This window comes from Ascaphus truei, unplaced genomic scaffold (assembly GCF_040206685.1).
Source record: "Ascaphus truei isolate aAscTru1 unplaced genomic scaffold, aAscTru1.hap1 HAP1_SCAFFOLD_807, whole genome shotgun sequence".
Classification (NCBI taxonomy): Eukaryota; Metazoa; Chordata; class Amphibia; order Anura; family Ascaphidae; genus Ascaphus; species Ascaphus truei.
In genome coordinates, this window is record NW_027457142.1 from 79,496 (window position 1) to 107,038 (window position 27,543).

General features: G+C 43.4%; 1 protein-coding gene across 1 annotated transcript in view; it reads left to right on the plus strand.

Annotated features, from left to right (window-relative positions):
- The window catches only part of LOC142486293 (unconventional myosin-IXb-like), a 37,232-nt gene extending 10,178 nt beyond the window's left edge, over positions 1–27,054 (plus strand). The window contains exons 2-9 of the mRNA XM_075584919.1: positions 18,836–18,917; positions 19,264–19,447; positions 21,393–21,521; positions 22,424–22,529; positions 23,691–23,822; positions 24,723–24,846; positions 25,589–25,674; positions 26,779–27,054. Coding sequence (XP_075441034.1) covers positions 18,836–18,917; positions 19,264–19,447; positions 21,393–21,521; positions 22,424–22,529; positions 23,691–23,822; positions 24,723–24,846; positions 25,589–25,633 — 802 coding nt within the window. The 3' untranslated portion in view covers positions 25,634–25,674; positions 26,779–27,054. The remainder of the gene's footprint in view (positions 1–18,835; positions 18,918–19,263; positions 19,448–21,392; positions 21,522–22,423; positions 22,530–23,690; positions 23,823–24,722; positions 24,847–25,588; positions 25,675–26,778) is intronic.
- Positions 27,055–27,543: the final 489 nt, after the last annotated feature.

Sequence of the window (27,543 nt, forward strand, 5' to 3'; positions counted from 1 at the left end):
TAGTGTAATTTTCAATCCCCAATATAATAGTGGTTGGATGGTAATGTTAATATAATATCCGTCTTACCAGGTACAAGGAGATGGTGTCTGAGAAGAGCAGACAGGAAGCCCTTGAACGAGAAGAGGAGCATAAATGGAGACATGACAACTCCGATGGAGTGCAGAAGGCAGAAGAAGAGGAGAAAGGAGGGAGAAGGCAGAACGAGGTGGGGCAGGGGGAAGCAGAGGTGATGCCCGAGAAGGAGAATCCAGGGGAGAGCCTAGAGAGCAAGGAGAAGCTGACAGAGTAAGGACCTGCAGATATGTGGCATATCGGTCTGTGTGTACTTGTATCTGTATGATTCACTTATCAGAGAGAGTGACTGAGCATGGACTTCCCTTCCATCCATTGCCCATTTATTGTAAGATAAGATCTTGTTTGCCTTTGCAGTTACTGCATGACTTTGGGCACTATTGCTGTGTACAAGCACTCCTAAATCCTTCTCCATCAAGGATTCCCCCAATTTATCCCCATTTAATTTGCAAGTCTCCTGTTTATTCTTGTTTCTCAAATGCATAACCTTACATTTATCTGTATTAAACCTCATCTGCCATTTACCTGCCCAAGTTTCCAGTCTCCCCAAGTCCTTCTGGAGAGAAATTACATCCTGCTCTGATTCTACTACCTTACACAATTTAGTATCATCAGCAAAGATTAAGACTTTGCTCTCGATGCCAACCTCAAGGTCATTAACAAACAAGTTAAAAAGCAGGGGTCCTAGTACCGATCCCTGAGGTACTCCACTCACGACTTTAGCCCAACCTGAAAAAGTTCCATTTACGACAACTCTATGTTGTGTATCCTTCAACCAGTTTTCAATCCAGGTGCAAATATTTTTAGAGTCCAATTTGCTTTATTTTGTACATTAACCTCTTGTGTGGAACCGTATCAAAGCCTATGCAAAATCTAAGTAGATCACAATAATTTTGTATTTTCTATAAATACTTTTTAGTGTAATTTTCAATCCCCAATATAATAGTGGTTGGATGGTAATGTTAATATAATATCCGTCTTACCAGGTACAAGGAGATGGTGTCTGAGAAGAGCAGACAGGAAGCCCTTGAACGAGAAGAGGAGCATAAATGGAGACATGACAACTCCGATGGAGTGCAGAAGGCAGAAGAAGAGGAGAAAGGAGGGAGAAGGCAGAACGAGGTGGGGCAGGGGGAAGCAGAGGTGATGCCCGAGAAGGAGAATCCAGGGGAGAGCCTAGAGAGCAAGGAGAAGCTGACAGAGTAAGGACCTGCAGATATGTGGCATATCGGTCTGTGTGTACTTGTATCTGTATGATTCACTTATCAGAGAGAGTGACTGAGCATGGACTTCCCTTCCATCCATTGCCCATTTATTGTAAGATAAGATCTTGTTTGCCTTTGCAGTTACTGCATGACTTTGGGCACTATTGCTGTGTACAAGCACTCCTAAATCCTTCTCCATCAAGGATTCCCCCAATTTATCCCCATTTAATTTGCAAGTCTCCTGTTTATTCTTGTTTCTCAAATGCATAACCTTACATTTATCTGTATTAAACCTCATCTGCCATTTACCTGCCCAAGTTTCCAGTCTCCCCAAGTCCTTCTGGAGAGAAATTACATCCTGCTCTGATTCTACTACCTTACACAATTTAGTATCATCAGCAAAGATTAAGACTTTGCTCTCGATGCCAACCTCAAGGTCATTAACAAACAAGTTAAAAAGCAGGGGTCCTAGTACCGATCCCTGAGGTACTCCACTCACGACTTTAGCCCAACTTGAAAAAGTTCCATTTACGACAACTCTATGTTGTGTATCCTTCAACCAGTTTTCAATCCAGGTGCAAATATTTTTAGAGTCCAATTTGCTTTATTTTGTACATTAACCTCTTGTGTGGAACCGTATCAAAGCCTATGCAAAATCTAAGTAGATCACAATAATTTTGTATTTTCTATAAATACTTTTTAGTGTAATTTTCAATCCCCAATATAATAGTGATTGGATGGTAATGTTAATATAATATCCGTCTTACCAGGTACAAGGAGATGGTGTCTGAGAAGAGCAGACAGGAAGCCCTTGAACGAGAAGAGGAGCATAAATGGAGACATGACAACTCCGATGGAGTGCAGAAGGCAGAAGAAGAGGAGAAAGGAGGGAGAAGGCAGAACGAGGTGGGGCAGGGGGAAGCAGAGGTGATGCCCGAGAAGGAGAATCCAGGGGAGAGCCTAGAGAGCAAGGAGAAGCTGACAGAGTAAGGACCTGCAGATATGTGGCATATCGGTCTGTGTGTACTTGTATCTGTATGATTCACTTATCAGAGAGAGTGACTGAGCATGGACTTCCCTTCCATCCATTGCCCATTTATTGTAAGATAAGATCTTGTTTGCCTTTGCAGTTACTGCATGACTTTGGGCACTATTGCTGTGTACAAGCACTCCTAAATCCTTCTCCATCAAGGATTCCCCCAATTTATTCCCATTTAATTTGCAAGTCTCCTGTTTATTCTTGTTTCTCAAATGCATAACCTTACATTTATCTGTATTAAACCTCATCTGCCATTTACCTGCCCAAGTTTCCAGTCTCCCCAAGTCCTTCTGGAGAGAAATTACATCCTGCTCTGATTCTACTACCTTACACAATTTAGTATCATCAGCAAAGATTAAGACTTTGCTCTCGATGCCAACCTCAAGGTCATTAACAAACAAGTTAAAAAGCAGGGGTCCTAGTACCGATCCCTGAGGTACTCCACTCACGACTTTAGCCCAACCTGAAAAAGTTCCATTTACGACAACTCTAGGTTGTGTATCCTTCAACCAGTTTTCAATCCAGGTGCAAATATTTTTAGAGTCCAATTTGCTTTATTTTGTACATTAACCTCTTGTGTGGAACCGTATCAAAGCCTATGCAAAATCTAAGTAGATCACAATAATTTTGTATTTTCTATAAATACTTTTAGTGTAATTTTCAATCCCCAATATAATAGTGATTGGATGGTAATGTTAATATAATATCCGTCGTACCAGGTACAAGGAGATGGTGTCTGAGAAGAGCAGACAGGAAGCCCTTGAACGAGAAGAGGAGCATACATGGAGACATGACAACTCCGATGGATTGCAGAAGGCAAAAGAAGAGGAGAAAGGAGGGAGAAGGCAGAACGAGGTGGGGCAGGGGGAAGCAGAGGTGAAGCCCGACAAGGAGAATCCAGGGGAGAGCCTAGAGAGCAAGGAGAAGCTGACAGAGTAAGGACCTGCAGATATGTGGCATATCGGTCTGTGTGTACTTGTATCTGTATGATTCACTTATCAGAGAGAGTGACTGAGCATGGACTTCCCTTCCATCCATTGCCCATTTATTGTAAGATAAGATCTGGTTTGCCTTTGCAGTTACTGCATGACTTTGGGCACTATTGCTGTGTACAAGCACTCCTAAATCCTTCTCCATCAAGGATTCCCCCAATTTATCCCCATTTAATTTGCAAGTCTCCTGTTTATTCTTGTTTCTCAAATGCATAACCTTTCATTTATCTGTATTAAACCTCATCTGCCATTTACCTGCCCAAGTTTCCAGTCTCCCAAGTCCTTCTGGAGAGAAATTACATCCTGCTCTGATTCTACTACCTTACACAATTTAGTATCATCAGCAAAGATTAAGACTTTGCTCTCGATGCCAACCTCAAGGTCATTAACAAACAAGTTAAAAAGCAGGGGTCCTAGTACCGATCCCTGAGGTACTCCACTCACGACTTTAGCCCAACCTGAAAAAGTTCCATTTACGACAACTCTATGTTGTGTATCCTTCAACCAGTTTTCAATCCAGGTGCAAATATTTTTAGAGTCCAATTTGCTTTATTTTGTACATTAACCTCTTGTGTGGAACCGTATCAAAGCCTATGCAAAATCTAAGTAGATCACAATAATTTTGTATTTTCTATAAATACTTTTTAGTGTAATTTTCAATCCCCAATATAATAGTGGTTGGATGGTAATGTTAATATAATATCCGTCTTACCAGGTACAAGGAGATGGTGTCTGAGAAGAGCAGACAGGAAGCCCTTGAACGAGAAGAGGAGCATAAATGGAGACATGACAACTCCGATGGAGTGCAGAAGGCAGAAGAAGAGGAGAAAGGAGGGAGAAGGCAGAACGAGGTGGGGCAGGGGGAAGCAGAGGTGATGCCCGAGAAGGAGAATCCAGGGGAGAGCCTAGAGAGCAAGGAGAAGCTGACAGAGTAAGGACATGCAGATATGTGGCATATCGGTCTGTGTGTACTTGTATCTGTATGATTCACTTATCAGAGAGAGTGACTGAGCATGGACTTCCCTTCCATCCATTGCCCATTTATTGTAAGATAAGATCTTGTTTGCCTTTGCAGTTACTGCATGACTTTGGGCACTATTGCTGTGTACAAGCACTCCTAAATCCTTCTCCATCAAGGATTTCCCCAATTTATCCCCATTTAATTTGCAAGTCTCCTGTTTATTCTTGTTTCTCAAATGCATAACCTTACATTTATCTGTATTAAACCTCATCTGCCATTTACCTGCCCAAGTTTCCAGTCTCCCCAAGTCCTTCTGGAGAGAAATTACATCCTGCTCTGATTCTACTACCTTACACAATTTAGTATCATCAGCAAAGATTAAGACTTTGCTCTCGATGCCAACCTCAAGGTCATTAACAAACAAGTTAAAAAGCAGGGGTCCTAGTACCGATCCCTGAGGTACTCCACTCACGACTTTAGCCCAACCTGAAAAAGTTCCATTTACGACAACTCTATGTTGTGTATCCTTCAACCAGTTTTCAATCCAGGTACAAATATTTTTAGAGTCCAATTTGCTTTATTTTGTACATAAACCTCTTGTGTGGAACCGTATCAAAGCCTATGCAAAATCGAAGTAGATCACAATAATTTAGTATTTTCTATAAATACTTTTTAGTGTAATTTTCAATCCCCAATATAATAGTGGTTGGATGGTAATGTTAATATAATATCCGTCTTACCAGGTACAAGGAGATGGTGTCTGAGAAGAGCAGACAGGAAGCCCTTGAACGAGAAGAGGAGCATAAATGGAGACATGACAACTCCGATGGAGTGCAGAAAGCAGAAGAAGAGGAGAAAGGAGGGAGAAGGCAGAACGAGGTGGGGCAGGGGGAAGCAGAGGTGATGCCCGAGAAGGAGAATCCAGGGGAGAGCCTAGAGAGCAAGGAGAAGCTGACAGAGTAAGGACCTGCAGATATGTGGCATATCAGTCTGTGTGTACTTGTATCTGTATGATTCACTTATCAGAGAGAGTGACTGAGCATGGACTTCCCTTCCATCCATTGCCCATTTATTGTAAGATAAGATCTTGTTTGCCTTTGCAGTTACTGCATGACTTTGGGCACTATTGCTGTGTACAAGCACTCCTAAATCCTTCCCCATCAAGGATTCCCCCAATTTATCCCCATTTAATTTGCAAGTCTCCTGTTTATTCTTGTTTCTCAAATGCATAACCTTACATTTATCTGTATTAAACCTCATCTGCCATTTACCTGCCCAAGTTTCCAGTCTCCCCAAGTCCTTCTGGAGAGAAATTACATCCTGCTCTGATTCTACTACCTTACACAATTTAGTATCATCAGCAAAGATTAAGACTTTGCTCTCGATGCCAACCTCAAGGTCATTAACAAACAAGTTAAAAAGCAGGGGTCCTAGTACCGATCCCTGAGGTACTCCACTCACGACTTTAGCCCAACTTGAAAAAGTTCCATTTACGACAACTCTATGTTGTGTATCCTTCAACCAGTTTTCAATCCAGGTGCAAATATTTTTAGAGTCCAATTTGCTTTATTTTGTACATTAACCTCTTGTGTGGAACCGTATCAAAGCCTATGCAAAATCTAAGTAGATCACAATAATTTTGTATTTTCTATAAATACTTTTTAGTGTAATTTTCAATCCCCAATATAATAGTGATTGGATGGTAATGTTAATATAATATCCGTCTTACCAGGTACAAGGAGATGGTGTCTGAGAAGAGCAGACAGGAAGCCCTTGAACGAGAAGAGGAGCATAAATGGAGACATGACAACTCCGATGGAGTGCAGAAGGCAGAAGAAGAGGAGAAAGGAGGGAGAAGGCAGAACGAGGTGGGGCAGGGGGAAGCAGAGGTGATGCCCGAGAAGGAGAATCCAGGGGAGAGCCTAGAGAGCAAGGAGAAGCTGACAGAGTAAGGACCTGCAGATATGTGGCATATCGGTCTGTGTGTACTTGTATCTGTATGATTCACTTATCAGAGAGAGTGACTGAGCATGGACTTCCCTTCCATCCATTGCCCATTTATTGTAAGATAAGATCTTGTTTGCCTTTGCAGTTACTGCATGACTTTGGGCACTATTGCTGTGTACAAGCACTCCTAAATCCTTCTCCATCAAGGATTCCCCCAATTTATTCCCATTTAATTTGCAAGTCTCCTGTTTATTCTTGTTTCTCAAATGCATAACCTTACATTTATCTGTATTAAACCTCATCTGCCATTTACCTGCCCAAGTTTCCAGTCTCCCCAAGTCCTTCTGGAGAGAAATTACATCCTGCTCTGATTCTACTACCTTACACAATTTAGTATCATCAGCAAAGATTAAGACTTTGCTCTCGATGCCAACCTCAAGGTCATTAACAAACAAGTTAAAAAGCAGGGGTCCTAGTACCGATCCCTGAGGTACTCCACTCACGACTTTAGCCCAACCTGAAAAAGTTCCATTTACGACAACTCTAGGTTGTGTATCCTTCAACCAGTTTTCAATCCAGGTGCAAATATTTTTAGAGTCCAATTTGCTTTATTTTGTACATTAACCTCTTGTGTGGAACCGTATCAAAGCCTATGCAAAATCTAAGTAGATCACAATAATTTTGTATTTTCTATAAATACTTTTAGTGTAATTTTCAATCCCCAATATAATAGTGATTGGATGGTAATGTTAATATAATATCCGTCGTACCAGGTACAAGGAGATGGTGTCTGAGAAGAGCAGACAGGAAGCCCTTGAACGAGAAGAGGAGCATACATGGAGACATGACAACTCCGATGGATTGCAGAAGGCAAAAGAAGAGGAGAAAGGAGGGAGAAGGCAGAACGAGGTGGGGCAGGGGGAAGCAGAGGTGAAGCCCGACAAGGAGAATCCAGGGGAGAGCCTAGAGAGCAAGGAGAAGCTGACAGAGTAAGGACCTGCAGATATGTGGCATATCGGTCTGTGTGTACTTGTATCTGTATGATTCACTTATCAGAGAGAGTGACTGAGCATGGACTTCCCTTCCATCCATTGCCCATTTATTGTAAGATAAGATCTGGTTTGCCTTTGCAGTTACTGCATGACTTTGGGCACTATTGCTGTGTACAAGCACTCCTAAATCCTTCTCCATCAAGGATTCCCCCAATTTATCCCCATTTAATTTGCAAGTCTCCTGTTTATTCTTGTTTCTCAAATGCATAACCTTTCATTTATCTGTATTAAACCTCATCTGCCATTTACCTGCCCAAGTTTCCAGTCTCCCTTGTCCTTCTGGAGAGAAATTACATCCTGCTCTGATTCTACTACCTTACACAATTTAGTATCATCAGCAAAGATTAAGACTTTGCTCTCGATGCCAACCTCAAGGTCATTAACAAACAAGTTAAAAAGCAGGGGTCCTAGTACCGATCCCTGAGGTACTCCACTCACGACTTTAGCCCAACCTGAAAAAGTTCCATTTACGACAACTCTATGTTGTGTATCCTTCAACCAGTTTTCAATCCAGGTGCAAATATTTTTAGAGTCCAATTTGCTTTATTTTGTACATTAACCTCTTGTGTGGAACCGTATCAAAGCCTATGCAAAATCTAAGTAGATCACAATAATTTTGTATTTTCTATAAATACTTTTTAGTGTAATTTTCAATCCCCAATATAATAGTGGTTGGATGGTAATGTTAATATAATATCCGTCTTACCAGGTACAAGGAGATGGTGTCTGAGAAGAGCAGACAGGAAGCCCTTGAACGAGAAGAGGAGCATAAATGGAGACATGACAACTCCGATGGAGTGCAGAAGGCAGAAGAAGAGGAGAAAGGAGGGAGAAGGCAGAACGAGGTGGGGCAGGGGGAAGCAGAGGTGATGCCCGAGAAGGAGAATCCAGGGGAGAGCCTAGAGAGCAAGGAGAAGCTGACAGAGTAAGGACATGCAGATATGTGGCATATCGGTCTGTGTGTACTTGTATCTGTATGATTCACTTATCAGAGAGAGTGACTGAGCATGGACTTCCCTTCCATCCATTGCCCATTTATTGTAAGATAAGATCTTGTTTGCCTTTGCAGTTACTGCATGACTTTGGGCACTATTGCTGTGTACAAGCACTCCTAAATCCTTCTCCATCAAGGATTTCCCCAATTTATCCCCATTTAATTTGCAAGTCTCCTGTTTATTCTTGTTTCTCAAATGCATAACCTTACATTTATCTGTATTAAACCTCATCTGCCATTTACCTGCCCAAGTTTCCAGTCTCCCCAAGTCCTTCTGGAGAGAAATTACATCCTGCTCTGATTCTACTACCTTACACAATTTAGTATCATCAGCAAAGATTAAGACTTTGCTCTCGATGCCAACCTCAAGGTCATTAACAAACAAGTTAAAAAGCAGGGGTCCTAGTACCGATCCCTGAGGTACTCCACTCACGACTTTAGCCCAACCTGAAAAAGTTCCATTTACGACAACTCTAGGTTGTGTATCCTTCAACCAGTTTTCAATCCAGGTGCAAATATTTTTAGAGTCCAATTTGCTTTATTTTGTACATTAACCTCTTGTGTGGAACCGTATCAAAGCCTATGCAAAATCTAAGTAGATCACAATAATTTTGTATTTTCTATAAATACTTTTAGTGTAATTTTCAATCCCCAATATAATAGTGATTGGATGGTAATGTTAATATAATATCCGTCGTACCAGGTACAAGGAGATGGTGTCTGAGAAGAGCAGACAGGAAGCCCTTGAACGAGAAGAGGAGCATACATGGAGACATGACAACTCCGATGGATTGCAGAAGGCAAAAGAAGAGGAGAAAGGAGGGAGAAGGCAGAACGAGGTGGGGCAGGGGGAAGCAGAGGTGATGCCCGACAAGGAGAATCCAGGGGAGAGCCTAGAGAGCAAGGAGAAGCTGACAGAGTAAGGACCTGCAGATATGTGGCATATCGGTCTGTGTGTACTTGTATCTGTATGATTCACTTATCAGAGAGAGTGACTGAGCATGGACTTCCCTTCCATTCTTTGCCCATTTATTGTAAGATAAGATCTTGTTTGCCTTTGCAGTTACTGCATGACTTTGGGCACTATTGCTGTGTACAAGCACTCCTAAATCCTTCTCCATCAAGGATTCCCCCAATTTATCCCCATTTAATTTGCAAGTCTCCTGTTTATTCTTGTTTCTCAAATGCATAACCTTACATTTATCTGTATTAAACCTCATCTGCCATTTACCTGCCCAAGTTTCCAGTCTCCCCAAGTCCTTCTGGAGAGAAATTACATCCTGCTCTGATTCTACTACCTTACACAATTTAGTATCATCAGCAAAGATTAAGACTTTGCTCTCGATGCCAACCTCAAGGTCATTAACAAACAAGTTAAAAAGCAGGGGTCCTAGTACCGATCCCTGAGGTACTCCACTCACGACTTTAGCCCAACCTGAAAAAGTTCCATTTACGACAACTCTATGTTGTGTATCCTTCAACCAGTTTTCAATCCAGGTGCAAATATTTTTAGAGTCCAATTTGCTTTATTTTGTACATTAACCTCTTGTGTGGAACCGTATCAAAGCCTATGCAAAATCTAAGTAGATCACAATAATTTTGTATTTTCTATAAATACTTTTTAGTGTAATTTTCAATCCCCAATATAATAGTGATTGGATGGTAATGTTAATATAATATCCGTCTTACCAGGTACAAGGAGATGGTGTCTGAGAAGAGCAGACAGGAAGCCTTTGAACGAGAAGAGGAGCATAAATGGAGACATGACAACTCCGATGGAGTGCAGAAGGCAGAAGAAGAGGAGAAAGGAGGGAGAAGGCAGAACGAGGTGGGGCAGGGGGAAGCAGAGGTGATGCCCGAGAAGGAGAATCCAGGGGAGAGCCTAGAGAGCAAGGAGAAGCTGACAGAGTAAGGACCTGCAGATATGTGGCATATCGGTCTGTGTGTACTTGTATCTGTATGATTCACTTATCAGAGAGAGTGACTGAGCATGGACTTCCCTTCCATCCATTGCCCATTTATTGTAAGATAAGATCTTGTTTGCCTTTGCAGTTACTGCATGACTTTGGGCACTATTGCTGTGTACAAGCACTCCTAAATCCTTCTCCATCAAGGATTCCCCCAATTTATTCCCATTTAATTTGCAAGTCTCCTGTTTATTCTTGTTTCTCAAATGCATAACCTTACATTTATCTGTATTAAACCTCATCTGCCATTTACCTGCCCAAGTTTCCAGTCTCCCCAAGTCCTTCTGGAGAGAAATTACATCCTGCTCTGATTCTACTACCTTACACAATTTAGTATCATCAGCAAAGATTAAGACTTTGCTCTCGATGCCAACCTCAAGGTCATTAACAAACAAGTTAAAAAGCAGGGGTCCTAGTACCGATCCCTGAGGTACTCCACTCACGACTTTAGCCCAACCTGAAAAAGTTCCATTTACGACAACTCTAGGTTGTGTATCCTTCAACCAGTTTTCAATCCAGGTGCAAATATTTTTAGAGTCCAATTTGCTTTATTTTGTACATTAACCTCTTGTGTGGAACCGTATCAAAGCCTATGCAAAATCTAAGTAGATCACAATAATTTTGTATTTTCTATAAATACTTTTAGTGTAATTTTCAATCCCCAATATAATATTGATTGGATGGTAATGTTAATATAATATCCGTCGTACCAGGTACAAGGAGATGGTGTCTGAGAAGAGCAGACAGGAAGCCCTTGAACGAGAAGAGGAGCATACATGGAGACATGACAACTCCGATGGATTGCAGAAGGCAAAAGAAGAGGAGAAAGGAGGGAGAAGGCAGAACGAGGTGGGGCAGGGGGAAGCAGAGGTGATGCCCGACAAGGAGAATCCAGGGGAGAGCCTAGAGAGCAAGGAGAAGCTGACAGAGTAAGGACCTGCAGATATGTGGCATATCGGTCTGTGTGTACTTGTATCTGTATGATTCACTTATCAGAGAGAGTGACTGAGCATGGACTTCCCTTCCATCCATTGCCCATTTATTGTAAGATAAGATCTTGTTTGCCTTTGCAGTTACTGCATGACTTTGGGCACTATTGCTGTGTACAAGCACTCCTAAATCCTTCTCCATCAAGGATTCCCCCAATTTATCCCCATTTAATTTGCAAGTCTCCTGTTTATTCTTGTTTCTCAAATGCATAACCTTACATTTATCTGTATTAAACCTCATCTGCCATTTACCTGCCCAAGTTTCCAGTCTCCCAAGTCCTTCTGGAGAGAAATTACATCCTGCTCTGATTCTACTACCTTACACAATTTAGTATCATCAGCAAAGATTAAGACTTTGCTCTCGATGCCAACCTCAAGGTCATTAACAAACAAGTTAAAAAGCAGGGGTCCTAGTACCGATCCCTGAGGTACTCCACTCACGACTTTAGCCCAACCTGAAAAAGTTCCATTTACGACAACTCTATGTTGTGTATCCTTCAACCAGTTTTCAATCCAGGTGCAAATATTTTTAGAGTCCAATTTGCTTTATTTTGTACATTAACCTCTTGTGTGGAACCGTATCAAAGCCTATGCAAAATCTAAGTAGATCACAATAATTTTGTATTTTCTATAAATACTTTTTAGTGTAATTTTCAATCCCCAATATAATAGTGGTTGGATGGTAATGTTAATATAATATCCGTCTTACCAGGTACAAGGAGATGGTGTCTGAGAAGAGCAGACAGGAAGCCCTTGAACGAGAAGAGGAGCATAAATGGAGACATGACAACTCCGATGGAGTGCAGAAGGCAGAAGAAGAGGAGAAAGGAGGGAGAAGGCAGAACGAGGTGGGGCAGGGGGAAGCAGAGGTGATGCCCGAGAAGGAGAATCCAGGGGAGAGCCTAGAGAGCAAGGAGAAGCTGACAGAGTAAGGACCTGCAGATATGTGGCATATCGGTCTGTGTGTACTTGTATCTGTATGATTCACTTATCAGAGAGAGTGACTGAGCATGGACTTCCCTTCCATCCATTGCCCATTTATTGTAAGATAAGATCTTGTTTGCCTTTGCAGTTACTGCATGACTTTGGGCACTATTGCTGTGTACAAGCACTCCTAAATCCTTCTCCATCAAGGATTCCCCCAATTTATCCCCATTTAATTTGCAAGTCTCCTGTTTATTCTTGTTTCTCAAATGCATAACCTTACATTTATCTGTATTAAACCTCATCTGCCATTTACCTGCCCAAGTTTCCAGTCTCCCCAAGTCCTTCTGGAGAGAAATTACATCCTGCTCTGATTCTACTACCTTACACAATTTAGTATCATCAGCAAAGATTGAGACTTTGCTCTCGATGCCAACCTCAAGGTCATTAACAAACAAGTTAAAAAGCAGGGGTCCCAGTACCGATCCCTGAGGTACTCCACTCACGACTTTAGCCCAACCTGAAAAAGTTCCATTTATGACAACTCTATGTTGTGTATCCTTCAACCAGTTTTCAATCCAGGTGCAAATATTTTTAGAGTCCAATTTGCTTTATTTTGTACATTAACCTCTTGTGTGGAACCGTATCAAAGCCTATGCAAAATCTAAGTAGATCACAATAATTTAGTATTTTCTATAAATACTTTTAGTGTAATTTTCAATCCCCAATATAATAGTGGTTGGATGGTAATGTTAATATAATATCCGTCTTACCAGGTACAAGGAGATGGTGTCTGAGAAGAGCAGACAGGAAGCCCTTGAACGAGAAGAGGAGCATAAATGGAGACATGACAACTCCGATGGAGTGCAGAAGGCAGAAGAAGAGGAGAAAGGAAGGAGAAGGCAGAACGAGGTGGGGCAGGGGGAAGCAAAGGTGATGCCCGAGAAGGAGAATCCAGGGGAGAGCCTAGAGAGCAAGGAGAAGCTGACAGAGTAAGGACCTGCAGATATGTGGCATATCGGTCTGTGTGTACTTGTATCTGTATGATTCACTTATCAGAGAGAGTGACTGAGCATGGACTTCCCTTCCATCAATTGCCCATTTATTGTAAGATAAGATCTTGTTTGCCTTTGCTGTTACTGCATGACTTTGGGCACTATTGCTGTGTACAAGCACTCCTAAATCCTTCTCCATCAAGGATTCCCCCAATTTATCCCCATTTAATTTGCAAGTCTCCTGTTTATTCTTGTTTCTCAAATGCATAACCTTACATTTATCTGTATTAAACCTCATCTGCCATTTACCTGCCCAAGTTTCCAGTCTCCCCAAGTCCTTCTGGAGAGAAATTACATCCTGCTCTGATTCTACTACCTTACACAATTTAGTATCATCAGCAAAGATTGAGACTTTGCTCTCGATGCCAACCTCAAGGTCATTAACAAACAAGTTAAAAAGCAGGGGTCCCAGTACCGATCCCTGAGGTACTCCACTCACGACTTTAGCCCAACCTGAAAAAGTTCCATTTATGACAACTCTATGTTGTGTATCCTTCAACCAGTTTTCAATCCAGGTGCAAATATTTTTAGAGTCCAATTTGCTTTATTTTGTACATTAACCTCTTGTGTGGAACCGTATCAAAGCCTATGCAAAATCTAAGTAGATCACAATAATTTAGTATTTTCTATAAATACTTTTTAGTGTAATTTTCAATCCCCAATATAATAGTGGTTGGATGGTAATGTTAATATAATATCCGTCTTACCAGGTATAAGGAGATGGTGTCTGAGAAGAGCAGACAGGAAGCCCTTGAACGAGAAGAGGAGCATAAATGGAGACATGACAACTCCGATGGAGTGCAGAAGGCAGAAGAAGAGGAGAAAGGAGGGAGAAGGCAGAACGAGGTGGGGCAGGGGGAAGCAGCGGTGATGCCCGAGGAGGAGAATCCAGGGGAGAGCCTAGAGAGCAAGGAGAAGCTGACAGAGTAAGGACCTGCAGATATGTGGCATATCGGTCTGTGTGTACTTGTATCAGTATGATTCACTTATCAGAGAGAGTGACTGAGCATGGACTTCCCTTCCATCCATTGCCCATTTATTGTAAGATAAGATCTTGTTTGCCTTTGCAGTTACTGCATGACTTTGGGCACTATTGCTGTGTACAAGCATTCCTAAATCCTTCTCCATCAAGGATTCCCCAAATTTATCCCCATTTAATTTGCAAGTCTCCTGTTTATTCTTGTTTCAAAAATGCATAACCTTACATTTATCTGTATTAAACCTCATCTGCCATTTACCTGCCCAAGTTTCCAGTCTCCCCAAGTCCTTCTGGAGAGAAATTACATCCTGCTCTGATTCTACTACCTTACACAATTTAGTATCATCAGCAAAGATTGAGACTTTGCTCTCGATGCCAACCTCAAGGTCATTAACAAACAAGTTAAAAAGCAGGGGTCCCAGTACCGATCCCTGAGGTACTCCACTCACGACTTTAGCCCAACCTGAAAAAGTTCCATTTATGACAACTCTATGTTGTGTATCCTTCAACCAGTTTTCAATCCAGGTGCAAATATTTTTAGAGTCCAATTTGCTTTATTTTGTACATTAACCTCTTGTGTGGAACCGTATCAAAGCCTATGCAAAATCTAAGTAGATCACAATAATTTTGTATTTTCTATAAATACTTTTTAGTGTAATTTTCAATCCCCAATATAATAGTGGTTGGATGGTAATGTTAATATAATATCCGTCTTACCAGGTACAAGGAGATGGTGTCTGAGAAGAGCAGACAGGAAGCCCTTGAACGAGAAGAGGAGCATAAATGGAGACATGACAACTCCGATGGAGTGCAGAAAGCAGAAGAAGAGGAGAAAGGAGGGAGAAGGCAGAACGAGGTGGGGCAGGGGGAAGCAGAGGTGATGCCCGAGAAGGAGAATCCAGGGGAGAGCCTAGAGAGCAAGGAGAAGCTGACAGAGTAAGGACCTGCAGATATGTGGCATATCGGTCTGTGTGTACTTGTATCTGTATGATTCACTTATCAGAGAGAATGACTAAGCATGGACTTCCCTCCCATCCATTGCCCATTTTTTGTAAGATAAGATCTTGTTTGCCTTTGCAGTTACTGCATGACTTTGGGCACTATTGCTGTGTACAAGCACTCCTAAATCCTTCTCCATCAAGGATTCCTCCCAATTTATCCCCATTTAATTTGCAAGTCTCCTGTTTATTCTTGTTTCTCAAATGCATAACCTTACATTTATCTGTATTAAACCTCATCTGCCATTTACCTGCCCAAGTTTCCAGTCTCCCCAAGTCCTTCTGGAGAGAAATTACATCCTGCTCTGATTCTACTACCTTACACAATTTAGTATCATCAGCAAAGATTAAGACTTTGCTCTCGATGCCAACCTCAAGGTCATTAACAAACAAGTTAAAAAGCAGGGGTCCTAGTACCGATCCCTGAGGTACTCCACTCACGACTTTAGCCCAACCTGAAAAAGTTCCATTTACGACAACTCTATGTTGTGTATCCTTCAACCAGTTTTCAATCCAGGTGCAAATATTTTTAGAGTCCAATTTGCTTTATTTTGTACATTAACCTCTTGTGTGGAACCGTATCAAAGCCTATGCAAAATCTAAGTAGATCACAATAATTTAGTATTTTCTATAAATACTTTTTAGTGTAATTTTCAATCCCCAATATACTGCACCGACACACTTTATTCGAGCAAATACCCAGTATGTACCTGGCAGATACCTGGAATGCGCCACTCCTCACCTCTGACAAGCCCCGTTGCATTTGCCTTCCCAGCCTGGGTTCATGCCTGGCTGATGGGCGGCTGATCTGTTAAATGATAATGATTAGGATTTAATAGGCTGCAATGCTTCGCGTGTCTACCAGATGGCATAAATTCATGAATTGTAATGCAGTATATATATATATACTGTGCAGTATTGCAGCCAGCGGGAATAAAATGCTTCAATCACTGCTTGGAAAATAACTCAATGCACTCGGGCAGAAAACAGTCACAAACCTCAATACACCCGGGTATACCCGAATTCGTGGGACTAGCCGAGCTCGAATAAAGTGTGTCGCCAGTGTAATAGTGGTTGGATGGTAATGTTAATATAATATCCGTCTTACCAGGTACAAGGAGATGGTGTCTGAGAAGAGCAGACAGGAAGCCCTTGAACGAGAAGAGGAGCATAAATGGAGACATGACAACTCCGATGGAGTGCAGAAGGCAGAAGAAGAGGAGAAAGGAGGGAGAAGGCAGAACGAGGTGGGGCAGGGGGAAGCAAAGGTGATGCCCGAGAAGGAGAATCCAGGGGAGAGCCTAGAAAGCAAGGAGAAGCTGACAGAGTAAGGACCTGCAGATATGTGGCATATCGGTCTGTGTGTACTTGTATCTGTATGATTCACTTATCAGAGAGAGTGACTGAGCATGGACTTCCCTTCCATCCATTGCCCATTTATTGTAAGATAAGATCTTGTTTGCCTTTGCTGTTACTGCATGACTTTGGGCACTATTGCTGTGTACAAGCACTCCTAAATCCTTCTCCATCAAGGATTCCCCCAATTTATCCCCATTTAATTTGCAAGTCTCCTGTTTATTCTTGTTTCTCAAATGCATAACCTTACATTTATCTGTATTAAACCTCATCTGCCATTTACCTGCCCAAGTTTCCAGTCTCCCCAAGTCCTTCTGGAGAGAAATTACATCCTGCTCTGATTCTACTACCTTACACAATTTAGTATCATCAGCAAAGATTAAGACTTTGCTCTCGATGCCAACCTCAAGGTCATTAACAAACAAGTTAAAAAGCAGGGGTCCTAGTACCGATCCCTGAGGTACTCCACTCACGACTTTAGCCCAACCTGAAAAAGTTCCATTTACGACAACTCTATGTTGTGTATCCTTCAACCAGTTTTCAATCCAGGTGCAAATATTTTTAGAGTCCAATTTGCTTTATTTTGTACATTAACCTCTTGTGTGGAACCGTATCAAAGCCTATGCAAAATCTAAGTAGATCACAATAATTTAGTATTTTCTATAAATACTTTTTAGTGTAATTTTCAATCCCCAATATAATAGTGGTTGGATGGTAATGTTAATATAATATCCGTCTTACCAGGTACAAGGAAATGGTGTCTGAGAAGAGCAGACAGGAAGCCCTTGAACGAGAAGAGGAGCATAAATGGAGACATGACAACTCTGATGGAGTGCAGAAGGCAGAAGAAGAGGAGAAAGGAGGGAGAAGGCAGAACGAGGTGGGGCAGGGGGGAGCAGAGGTGATGCCCGAGAAGGAGAATCCAGGGGAGAGCCTAGAGAGCAAGGAGAAGCTGACAGAGTAAGGACCTGCAGATATGTGGCATATCGGTCTGTGTGTACTTGTATCTGTATGATTCACTTATCAGAGAGAGTGACTGAGCATGGACTTCCCTTCCATCCATTGCCCATTTATTGTAAGATAAGATCTTGTTTGCCTTTGCAGTTACTGCATGACTTTGGGCACTATTGCTGTGTACAAGCACTCCTAAATCCTTCTCCATCAAGGATTCCCCCAATTTATCCCCATTTAATTTGCAAGTCTCCTGTTTATTCTTGTTTCAAAAATGCATAACCTTACATGTATCTGTATTAAACCTCATCTGCCATTTACCTGCCCAAGTTTCCAGTCTCACCAAGTCCTTCTGGAGAGAAATTACATCCTGTTCTGATTCTACTACCTTACACAATTTAGTATCATCAGCCAAGATTGAGACTTTGCTCTCGATGCCAACCTCAAGGTCATTAACAAACAAGTTAAAAAGCAAGGGTCCCAGTACCGATCCCTGAGGTACTCCACTCACGACTTTAGCCCAACCTGAAAAAGTTCAATTTACGACAACTCTATGTTGTGTATCCTTCAACCAGTTTTCAATCCAGGTGCAAATATTTGTAGAGTCCAATTTGCTTTTAACCTCTTGTGTGGAACCGTATCAAAGCCTATGCAAAATCTAAGTAGATCACAATAATTTAGTATTTTCTATAAATACTTTTTAGTGTAATTTTCAATCCCCAATATAATAGTGGTTGGATGGTAATGTTAATATAATATCCGTCTTACCAGGTACAAGGAGATGGTGTCTGAGAAGAGCAGACAGGAAGCCCTTGAACGAGAAGAGGAGCATAAATGGAGACATGACAACTCCGATGGAGTGCAGAAGGCAGAAGAAGAGGAGAAAGGAGGGAGAAGGCAGAACGAGGTGGGGCAGGGGGAAGCAGCGGTGATGCCCGAGGAGGAGAATCCAGGGGAGAGCCTAGAGAGCAAGGAGAAGCTGACAGAGTAAGGACCTGCAGATATGTGGCATATCGGTCTGTGTGTACTTGTATCTGTATGATTCACTTATCAGAGAGAGAGGCTGAGCATGGACTGGTCATGTCTGCGATATGTTTCCTGTATAGTAATATATATTTTTCCTTACTAAAGGAATGTATATTTATTTATAATACATACACCTTCAAAATGCAGAAGTATGTATATGAATTTGTACATGCATACAAATATATGTGTGTGTGTGTCTGTGTATGCATACAAATAGGGGGTATATATACACATCTGTGCAAGGGGGTTGAAATACATGGATGAGGGGGGGGGGGTTGGAAATACAAGCAGGGTGTGTGTATATATGTGTGTTGTTTCACCTTCCAGGAACAAACTCCAGAGGAACCCGTCCAAGATCAGCGAAGCCAGCACCATCCAGAGCCCCTGCGACTTGGCGGGAGGGAGGAAGGTACATAGGGAGGGGGAGGGAGGAAGTTATATCAGGGGGAAGGGAGGGAGGAAGGTACATCAGGGGGGAGGGAGGGAAGAGTGTGAGCTGTGTGACGTGTCAAACCCTCTTGCAGCGCTCACATGTTACACCCCCCATTCTCTCACCCCATCCTCAACCGCAACCCGCTTCTGTCTCACCCTCCCTTCTCACTCGCCCCCTTCTCTCTCGCCCCAACCTTTTCTCTCCCCCCCACCCTCCCTTCTCTTTTGCCCCGGCCTTCTCTCTCGCCCCGACCTTCTCAATCCTCTTGGGTAACAGAGGGAACACCTCTTTGTTGCCGTGGTAACACTGATCCCTCCCTCAGAACCTGGGAAACCATCACTTCGGGGTGCACGTGGGGGACCTGATCAGTGAGACGTCCTCGGTGCCCGTTGTCATGGAGATGCTCTTAGAGTACCTGGAGATGTACGGCCTGCACACGGAGGGCATCTACCGGAAGTGTGGGGCAGCCAATCGCATGCGAGAGCTCAAACAGTCCCTGGAGAACGGTGCGCTGGGATTGTGAGGGAACCGGGGGAGGCACACATTTAGGCTGAGATTATACCATCTCCGACGGGGCGGCAGTGTGATCTGGTGATGTCATCCTATCGATGCCGCCAAGCGGCATGTTGAACTGCAGGCAGGAGACAAGCAGAGGAGACAGGGAGGTGTGGCGGAGGCGTGGCTGTGAGCGGTTCGCCCTCATTGGCTGAACCGCTCACGTGACACGGCCGTCTCCTGCTCAAAACAAAATTTCCTGTCTGCTCTCCAGTCTGCCGCCCTGCAGTTCCAGGCAGCGAGCGCGGAGTGCGAGGTATGTTTACCTTAATTGGATTGCAGCAATTTGTTTTTGAGCCGCGCAACGCTGCCGGACAATTTTGGTATAATCACGGCCTAAGGGACAAATAAGATATTATCATTTAAATGTGCAATCCCTGGCAGTTCACAATGAAACTACATTTTTGTAAAGAATGTCATTTTCCTGTAACATACAGTAACTGGGCTCAAAGCAAAACATTGGCTGCTGTCATTATTTGGGAAATAAAGCATTTAAAGGAGGGAGGATGCTTCTCAGCAGTGTTTACTCAACCTCTGGCCACCCTGTGAGAGCCAATAAAGATAAGGGAGGAGGGGGCTTTGCCTGTGCAAACTCCTGTTCAGCACATGGTGAAATCAGACAAAAGGGAAGCCAGAGGAAATCGCCCCCCCCCTCCCAAATCTCAGCTCATCGTGTTTACAAAGGAACTTGAAATAATGAATAATAAATACTTATAGGTGTTATATATTTTTGTTTTTTTAAAAAGGCATAAGTCACCCAGGTGTGACCCCTTAAACATCTCACGGTCAGTAGTACATTTTGGTCCTAGGAGGGACTGACCCTTTAAACAGTGGAATAATATACAGGCAGTCCTCGGTTATCCGACACAATGCGTTACTCAAAATGGCGTTGGATAGCGAAACGTTGTAAAGCGAAACACGTTTTCCCACAGGAACACTGTTTAAATGAAAGGTTCCGTTCCTGAAGGCATTTTTAACACTAAAATACACCAAATATTTTACACAGGCAATAAGATATGCAGCACACACATACATTATATAGTGTATATACTGTATTATACATATATAATATAATATTATATATATAATATAACATAATAAATAATATATTATGTAATATAATATAATATTATATATATGCTCTTACGACGCTTTGCAACGTTGTTTATGTGTATATATATATATATTTATACATACACACATACACATAAACAACGTTGCAAAGCATCGTAAGAGCGCTGGATAAGCCGTTTTGGCGTTGTAAAAATGAACATAGGTATGCATTGCATAGCGCTGGATAAGCCATTCGTTGTAAAGCGAAGCGCTGTAAAACGAGGACTGCCTGTAATCGTCTTTAACACATTTAATTACTCTTAACTTTTTTCCTGGCAGACTACACAACGACACACTTCAGCTTACCAAAATGTTTTCATAAGGCCAGGTCCCCGCTGGCTACTGCAGCGACCGCTGTGGCGGACGCTGCAGGGACAAGAGCCGCCCCACAATGGGGCCGGGCCCGCTGCGAGTTTTTGAGGTACACATGAAAATTGAGATAGGAACTAGCGACAGAGCGCTAGGCCACGCCCACCGGCGGTTTAGCCAATGAGGGCGAACCTGCCAGGTGATGTCATGGCCGCGCCCCAGTAATGCCCCCCCCCTGTCTTTCCCCTTGCAGCTCTCTGTAGACCGGAGAATTCGCAGGTGCGTGCAGCGCAGGCAGCGTGGCCGCAGCCTAATACTTATTTTTGTGAGGAGAAAAAAAACAATATTTCCATGTATCTAAAATGTTTTCTCTGTATTTGTGCTCCGCGGATAGTGCCTATAAAAGGGTGATGGGGATCGGTCATTACAAGTCCTCTTGTTTTCTCACATGTTTTCTGTCTCCCTTCTGGACAGACCCCAGCTCTGTGAAACTGGATAATTACCCCATCCACGTCATCACTGGCATCCTGAAGCAGTGGTTGCGTGAGCTCCCGGAGCCACTCATGACCTTCGCTCAGTACAACGAGTTCCTACGAGCCGTGGGTAAGTGCAGAGAGGAAGGTAACCCTCCCTCTGTAGAGTCGCGGGGCTTAGTGACAAATTGCAGAGAGGATCTCCACTGCAGAACACGAAATCCTGGATGGGCAGGAGAGATCTACAGTACCTTTGTGCTTTATCCTATGGTGGGAGGCGTAGACTCCATTGGCCAGAGATACTTTGTCACCCTGAGGTGAAAGGGAGCGATGCCGTATGCGCCTTATTTTTGGGTCACACTCAGTGGAACATCTACTCGGTCTGTTTCATTTTAATGTTGGAGGGACAGACTCCACCGGCTAAAAGTCCCTTTTGTTTGTGTCACTGTGGAAAGGGAGATATTGCATGGGCCATAGGCCTCTTATCTCTGTGTTAGACTTGGTGAACAGAAATCCTTTCAGTCTTTGTCACTCTGCTGGTGAAGCGACAGACTCAGTGGGCCATAAGTTATGTCTGTACGTCTGTCAGCTTCAAGTTGAGGGACAGACCACATGGGCCATAGGTCTCTCCTGTTTGTCACGGTCACCCAGTGGTTGGTGTGACACACTCCATGGGCCATAGGACTATTATGTCTGCCTCTTTTTACCAGGGGTACGGACTCTGGGTCAGGCTCAGTGGGACATGGGTGCCTTCTGTCTGTGCCACTGTCACCTGCAGTGGGAATGACAGGCGTCATGGTCCATAGTCCCCTTTGGTCTGTGATGCCCTGCAGTAGGAGAGTCAGACTCCAGGATCTGTGCCACACTAGACGAACAGACATTTACTTCTTTATCTCCACTAACCCTTGTAGCGCCTGAGGGGTCTGCCATGCACTGCAGAACAAGGTGTCCGGCCTCTCTAGCACTGAAGGTGTTTAGTAAACCTCTCCCACGTCTCCGTTACCCATCTATTGCTTTGCCTTCTCCCTTTAGAGCTCCCTGGGAAGCAGGAACAGCTGTGTGCCATCTACAAAGTTCTGGGACAGCTTCCCCAGGCCCATTACAACACTCTGGAGAGGCTGATCTTTCACCTTGTCAAGTAAGATGCAGGAGAGGTTGCAAACCCCTTTGTGTGATTGCAGGGGAGGATGCAGACCTGTAGTGCTCAATGTCAGTGTGCTGCTAGGAGTGTTCCTGGGCATACAGGAGCGGGCCCCAACTCTGTGTTCAAATGAGTCCCTCACTTGTCAGTGTATTGTTTTAATACACATAATATAATTTTAAATCTAAGATTTAATCAACCTAAATTCTGTGTGCATCTCCCCGGAGATAATCAGTCTGTAGACTTTCGTACACTTTTTAAATGGCTGTTTCCTCTCTTATAGACGTACGGATGAGGCCTGCATCAGAGAATCGGGGATTGTGTGTGTTATTTATTCCCAATACTGTATATATGTATTATTTATATGGCATTATATATATATATATATATATATATATATATATATATATATATATATACATACACACACACACACACACACACACACATACACACACACATACACACACACACACACACACACACACACACACACACACACACACACACTTTGCCTTTAACCCTTTAACCCCAAGAGGACTTGCTAAGCAATAGCAAACCCAATGTATTGTCCCCCCCACAGACCACAGATGGAGAGAATGTATTGCTTTGCACAGGGATTCCTTCCTGTGTCTTCCTGCATATAGTGAGGTGTGGCTGTGTAACCACAGGGCATTTTCCTCATATCTGTAAGCAGTGCTGGCCGCTCAGGAATCACATTAGTTAGGAAGAATGTACAGATCCATTATAGCAAGGGTGCTCAACTCCAGTCCCGAAGCCCCCTCCCCCCCCCAACAGGTCAGGTTTTCAGGATATCCCAGCTTGAGCACAGGTGGCTCAGTCGAAGCCTCTGATAGAGCCACCTGTGCTGAAGCAGGGACTGATTGAGCCACCTGTGCTGAAGCAGGGATATCCTGAAAACCGGACTTGTTGGGGGAGCTTGAGGATGGGAGCTGAGCCCCATTGCATTATAGGGAAGTGCAGAGATGAAGAGGTGCATGTTACAGTGCTCTAATAACTGGGCAGTGAGGGTCACACCTGGAAGGCTCCGTCTGCTAAGCAGCCCTGGAAACACGGGCTCAGATAGCCCCATGCCTGCTGAGAGCCCAGCAGGGCAATGCATTGTGGGGCATTCTCTAACGCCACCCTATTTTGCAGAGTGGCTGTGATGGAAGATGCGAACCGCATGTCCTCAAATTCCTTGGCCATCATCTTCGCGCCCTGCCTCCTGCGCTGTCCAGCCAACTATGACCTACAGACCACCCTGAAGGAGGTTTCCAAAACCATCACGTAAGGTTTCGATTATGCCGGCGTTTTTTGGTAAAATCACAGCCTAATTCAGGCGCCCGCCTGTCCCTTTCCTTCCGCCCATTCAGGGCATGTTATTTATTTGCTTCGATATGAGCTGTTGAAATATTGAAGGACCGGGAAGTCAGAATGTCGCTCCCTCCCAGGCCCAGCGCAGTCTCAAAGTTACCGTCGTGATCTGCGCTGCTGCAGATTGAGACAATCAAGGGAGCAAAATACTGTTATGCGCTAAACTCGTGTAGGTTTTATTTGGGGGGGGGGGGTTTCTGCCTTAAAAGAGGTAAAATCTTCTCGAGCAATTCAGCCCGGATAGGGGCCTTGGTCGGAGGCTGCACCCGTTGTAAACGGATTAAGGGAAGGGGAGTCTAGTGGTTAATTCACTGCCTTTGAAGTGGGTGTGCAGTGCCGGCACCATGTGACCACCCAAAAACTGAGATAGTAAGCTCAGAAGACAAGTTCCTGTGTCTGACGCTGCGGTGTGTAGTACCGGATAAGACGACTTTCTCGTATGATCTGCACAGTGATTCTGTCCTATCCCCGTGGGCCCTGCTGTCGCACTTCAGAGCTGTAATCTCCCGTGTTCTCATGTTTCCATAAGAAATGTTTTTGTTTTCCAGCTAATTGACCAAGTCGCAAACTAATGGTTTCCTGCCGAAGAATTCATTGGGAATACATTTGTGGGGTTTTTAAAGGGAACTTGGGGGAAATAATGAAATAAAACGGGGTGGATATTTTGAAGACTACGGTTTGCCCATCTCAGACGGGGTTAGGGATGCCACCTCTATTCACCCCTTCCTTGCCAGAGGGGTCAGGGACTTGTTATAAAGCAAGGGGTTAAGTGGAAGGCTCTGTAACCCGATTGTCCTTGTGCTTCCCCTGTAGGTGTGTGGAGATGCTGATTAAGGAGCAGATGAGGCAGTACATACTCAAAATTAAGGAGATTGGCATGATGAAAGCAGCAGAGACACAAGCGCTGTGTAGCCTGTCCCTGCTCAAACACAACACGGTGAGTACCCCAAAAAAGCCCTGCAATGTAATGTTTCTGTGGAGGAGGCAGTCACGCAGCCCCTTCTGTGGATGAGATTCCAGACACTCACACGGGGGAGGAGGGGGGGGGGGTTAGGGGTGGTGTCCCTCTAGATGTGGGGTCCCACACACACTCAGGGACCCCCTCCAAGATGGGATGGCGGAAACTCACATGGGGGCCCCCTCTGAGTTGGAATCCCAGAAACTCACACCCTTGCAGTTAGGGAGCTGCCCTTTAAAGTGGGAAGTTTCTCCTTGAGTCCCGGTCTAAAAGAACATATTGTAAGTTGGTGAAGTAGTGAGTCGTTGCTTCAGTGTTCAATGCTGGCTATAGAAGCATCTCCTGTATACGCCTGTATCCCCTTCCATGCACGGGAGGGGTTATACATAGATACATTTTTTTAATGAGTTAATTCTTGGGATATTTGTATGCAAAACCCGACTTCCACATCAGTATTCTGCTCCCTGAAGACAGTTTTCCTTTCTCTGACAGCCTTGGCCTGTACATTTAGGATTTATTTCTCCTTATGAAGGGATCCTGGTTGCTCCACACCGCCCTCTCCCTTGCACGCCTGGAATTGCTTCTCCCGCGGTTTGGAGCACAAGTTGGGTTTCCCTGTGATAAGAGTGGAATCCAATAATACTTGTCACATATTTATTTTAGTATAGCTATCAAAGTTTAATTTGACTAAATACCAATATTACATTCATTTTTTTTTTAGGTGGAATGCGCCCCGAAGGGATCTCCGTGTTCTAATATTCTCTGAATATATCCCAGGTAGCACACACCTCTCTATATTAATACTCGGTGAGTTATGTCTGTCTATCTCTCTGTCTATTTCTCAGTCTATGTGTCTGTCAGTCAGTCTGTCTCTGTCTGTGTGTCTGTCTGTGTCTCTCTGTGTGTCTGTCTCTCAGGCTCTCTTTGTGTGTGTCTCTCTGTGTGTGTGTGTGTGTGTTTGTGTCTCTCTCTCTCTGTCTCTTTCTTTCTGTCTCTCTGTGTCTCTCGCTCTGTGTGTGTGTGTGTCTCTCTCTCTGTCTCTCTCTGTGTGTGTCTCTTTCTCTCTCTGTGTCTCTCTCTCTGTGTTTCTCTTTCTCTCTCTCTGTGTCTCTTTGTGTCTCCCTCTCTCTCTGTGTCTCTCTGCGTGTGTGTGTCTCTCTCTCTGTGTGTGTGTGTCTCTCTCTCTGTCTCTCTCTGTGTGTGTCTCTTTCTCTCTCTGTGTCTCTCTCTGTGTTTCTCTTTCTCTCTCTCTGTGTCTCTTTGTGCCTCTCTCTCTCTCTCTCTCTCTGTGTGTGTCTCTGTGTGTGTCTCTCTCTCTCTGTGTGTGTTAGAATCACGGCTAGGCTCCGCCCCCTGACGCGGTACACGGCGGTGCCCGCAGCGTGCGCAGACCCCTTTCTGCGCGTGTGCGCCAGCCAACCAGAACAACTTATTTAAGGAATGAATCCATAAATAAATCAATGAATTGGGCACGTATCAATGCACACCAAGGGAGGAGAATGAAGTATCAATATATCAGAAAATATTTTAATTCCCATTCAATGTTCATACCCCTTGGATGGACTGGATCTAAGGTGAAAATCCAATACATTTCTCTTCGATTGAGGAAATTAAGTCTGTCTCCTCCCCTGGTATGTGGAGACACATGTTCCAAACCAGAGAAATTAACATTAATTATACCGCCTTGCAAACAGCTTGAGAAATGTCTGGATACTGGATGAGACAGATCATGTCTTGTGATTAACCGAACATGTTCAGATATCCTAGTTTTCAAGGGTCTGATTGTACGACCCACGTAACGTTTGCCGCAACCACACCAAAGTGTGTAAACGACAAAACTTGTATGACAATTAATAAAAGTTTGAATTTTATAACAGTTTTTTGACTGTGCGCTTTTTACTTTTTTTAAAGGTCTGGCATACTGACAGAAATTACAATGGCCGCAACAGAAAAACCCATTGGGGCTGCCACGGATATGACTACTCACTAATGGACTGAAATACACTTGGGGAAATCGATGATACAATCGTTTTAGCTTTTTTGAAGACTATTCTTGGTCCTTCTTGCAGAATACGTCTAAGATCTGCATCTAGTTTTAATATGTCCCAATGGTTTTTTTTATGATGGTACGGATTTGGTTAGCTTGTTTATTAAATTGTGTAATGAATAAAGGTTTCTGAAAACCCTGTTTGATGTCTTTATTGTGAGTTTTATAACAAACTAAATATTTTCTATCAGTGAATCTAGCTTGTTCAAATGCGGATTGTATATCATCCATGGCGACCATGTGGTCCGCCACCGGACAAAATCTTGTCGCCCGTGGCGATCGGGTTTGTTGACCACTGTGTATTATACATATATAAAATCAATGTCAATCTCTCCTGAGCTTGTGTTGAACGGAGTACATTTATAGCGTGACCCATGTCATTGTCCTGTAAGAATAAAATAAATAAATACGTTTTGCTTCACCCCTGCTCAACACAAAAACTTAAATTTTCATAGAACCGTAGGTTTATTTCGAAAAGTACTGTGTGTGTGTGTGTTGACCTCACTAACCAAACTAAAAAAAAAAAGCCAGAACCCATTAACCAGTGTCAGGATGCCCCCTCTTAACAATTTCCAAATCAGCAATCCCGCCTGGGATCTTACCTGATCCGCAGTTCCTCAAGGTACTAT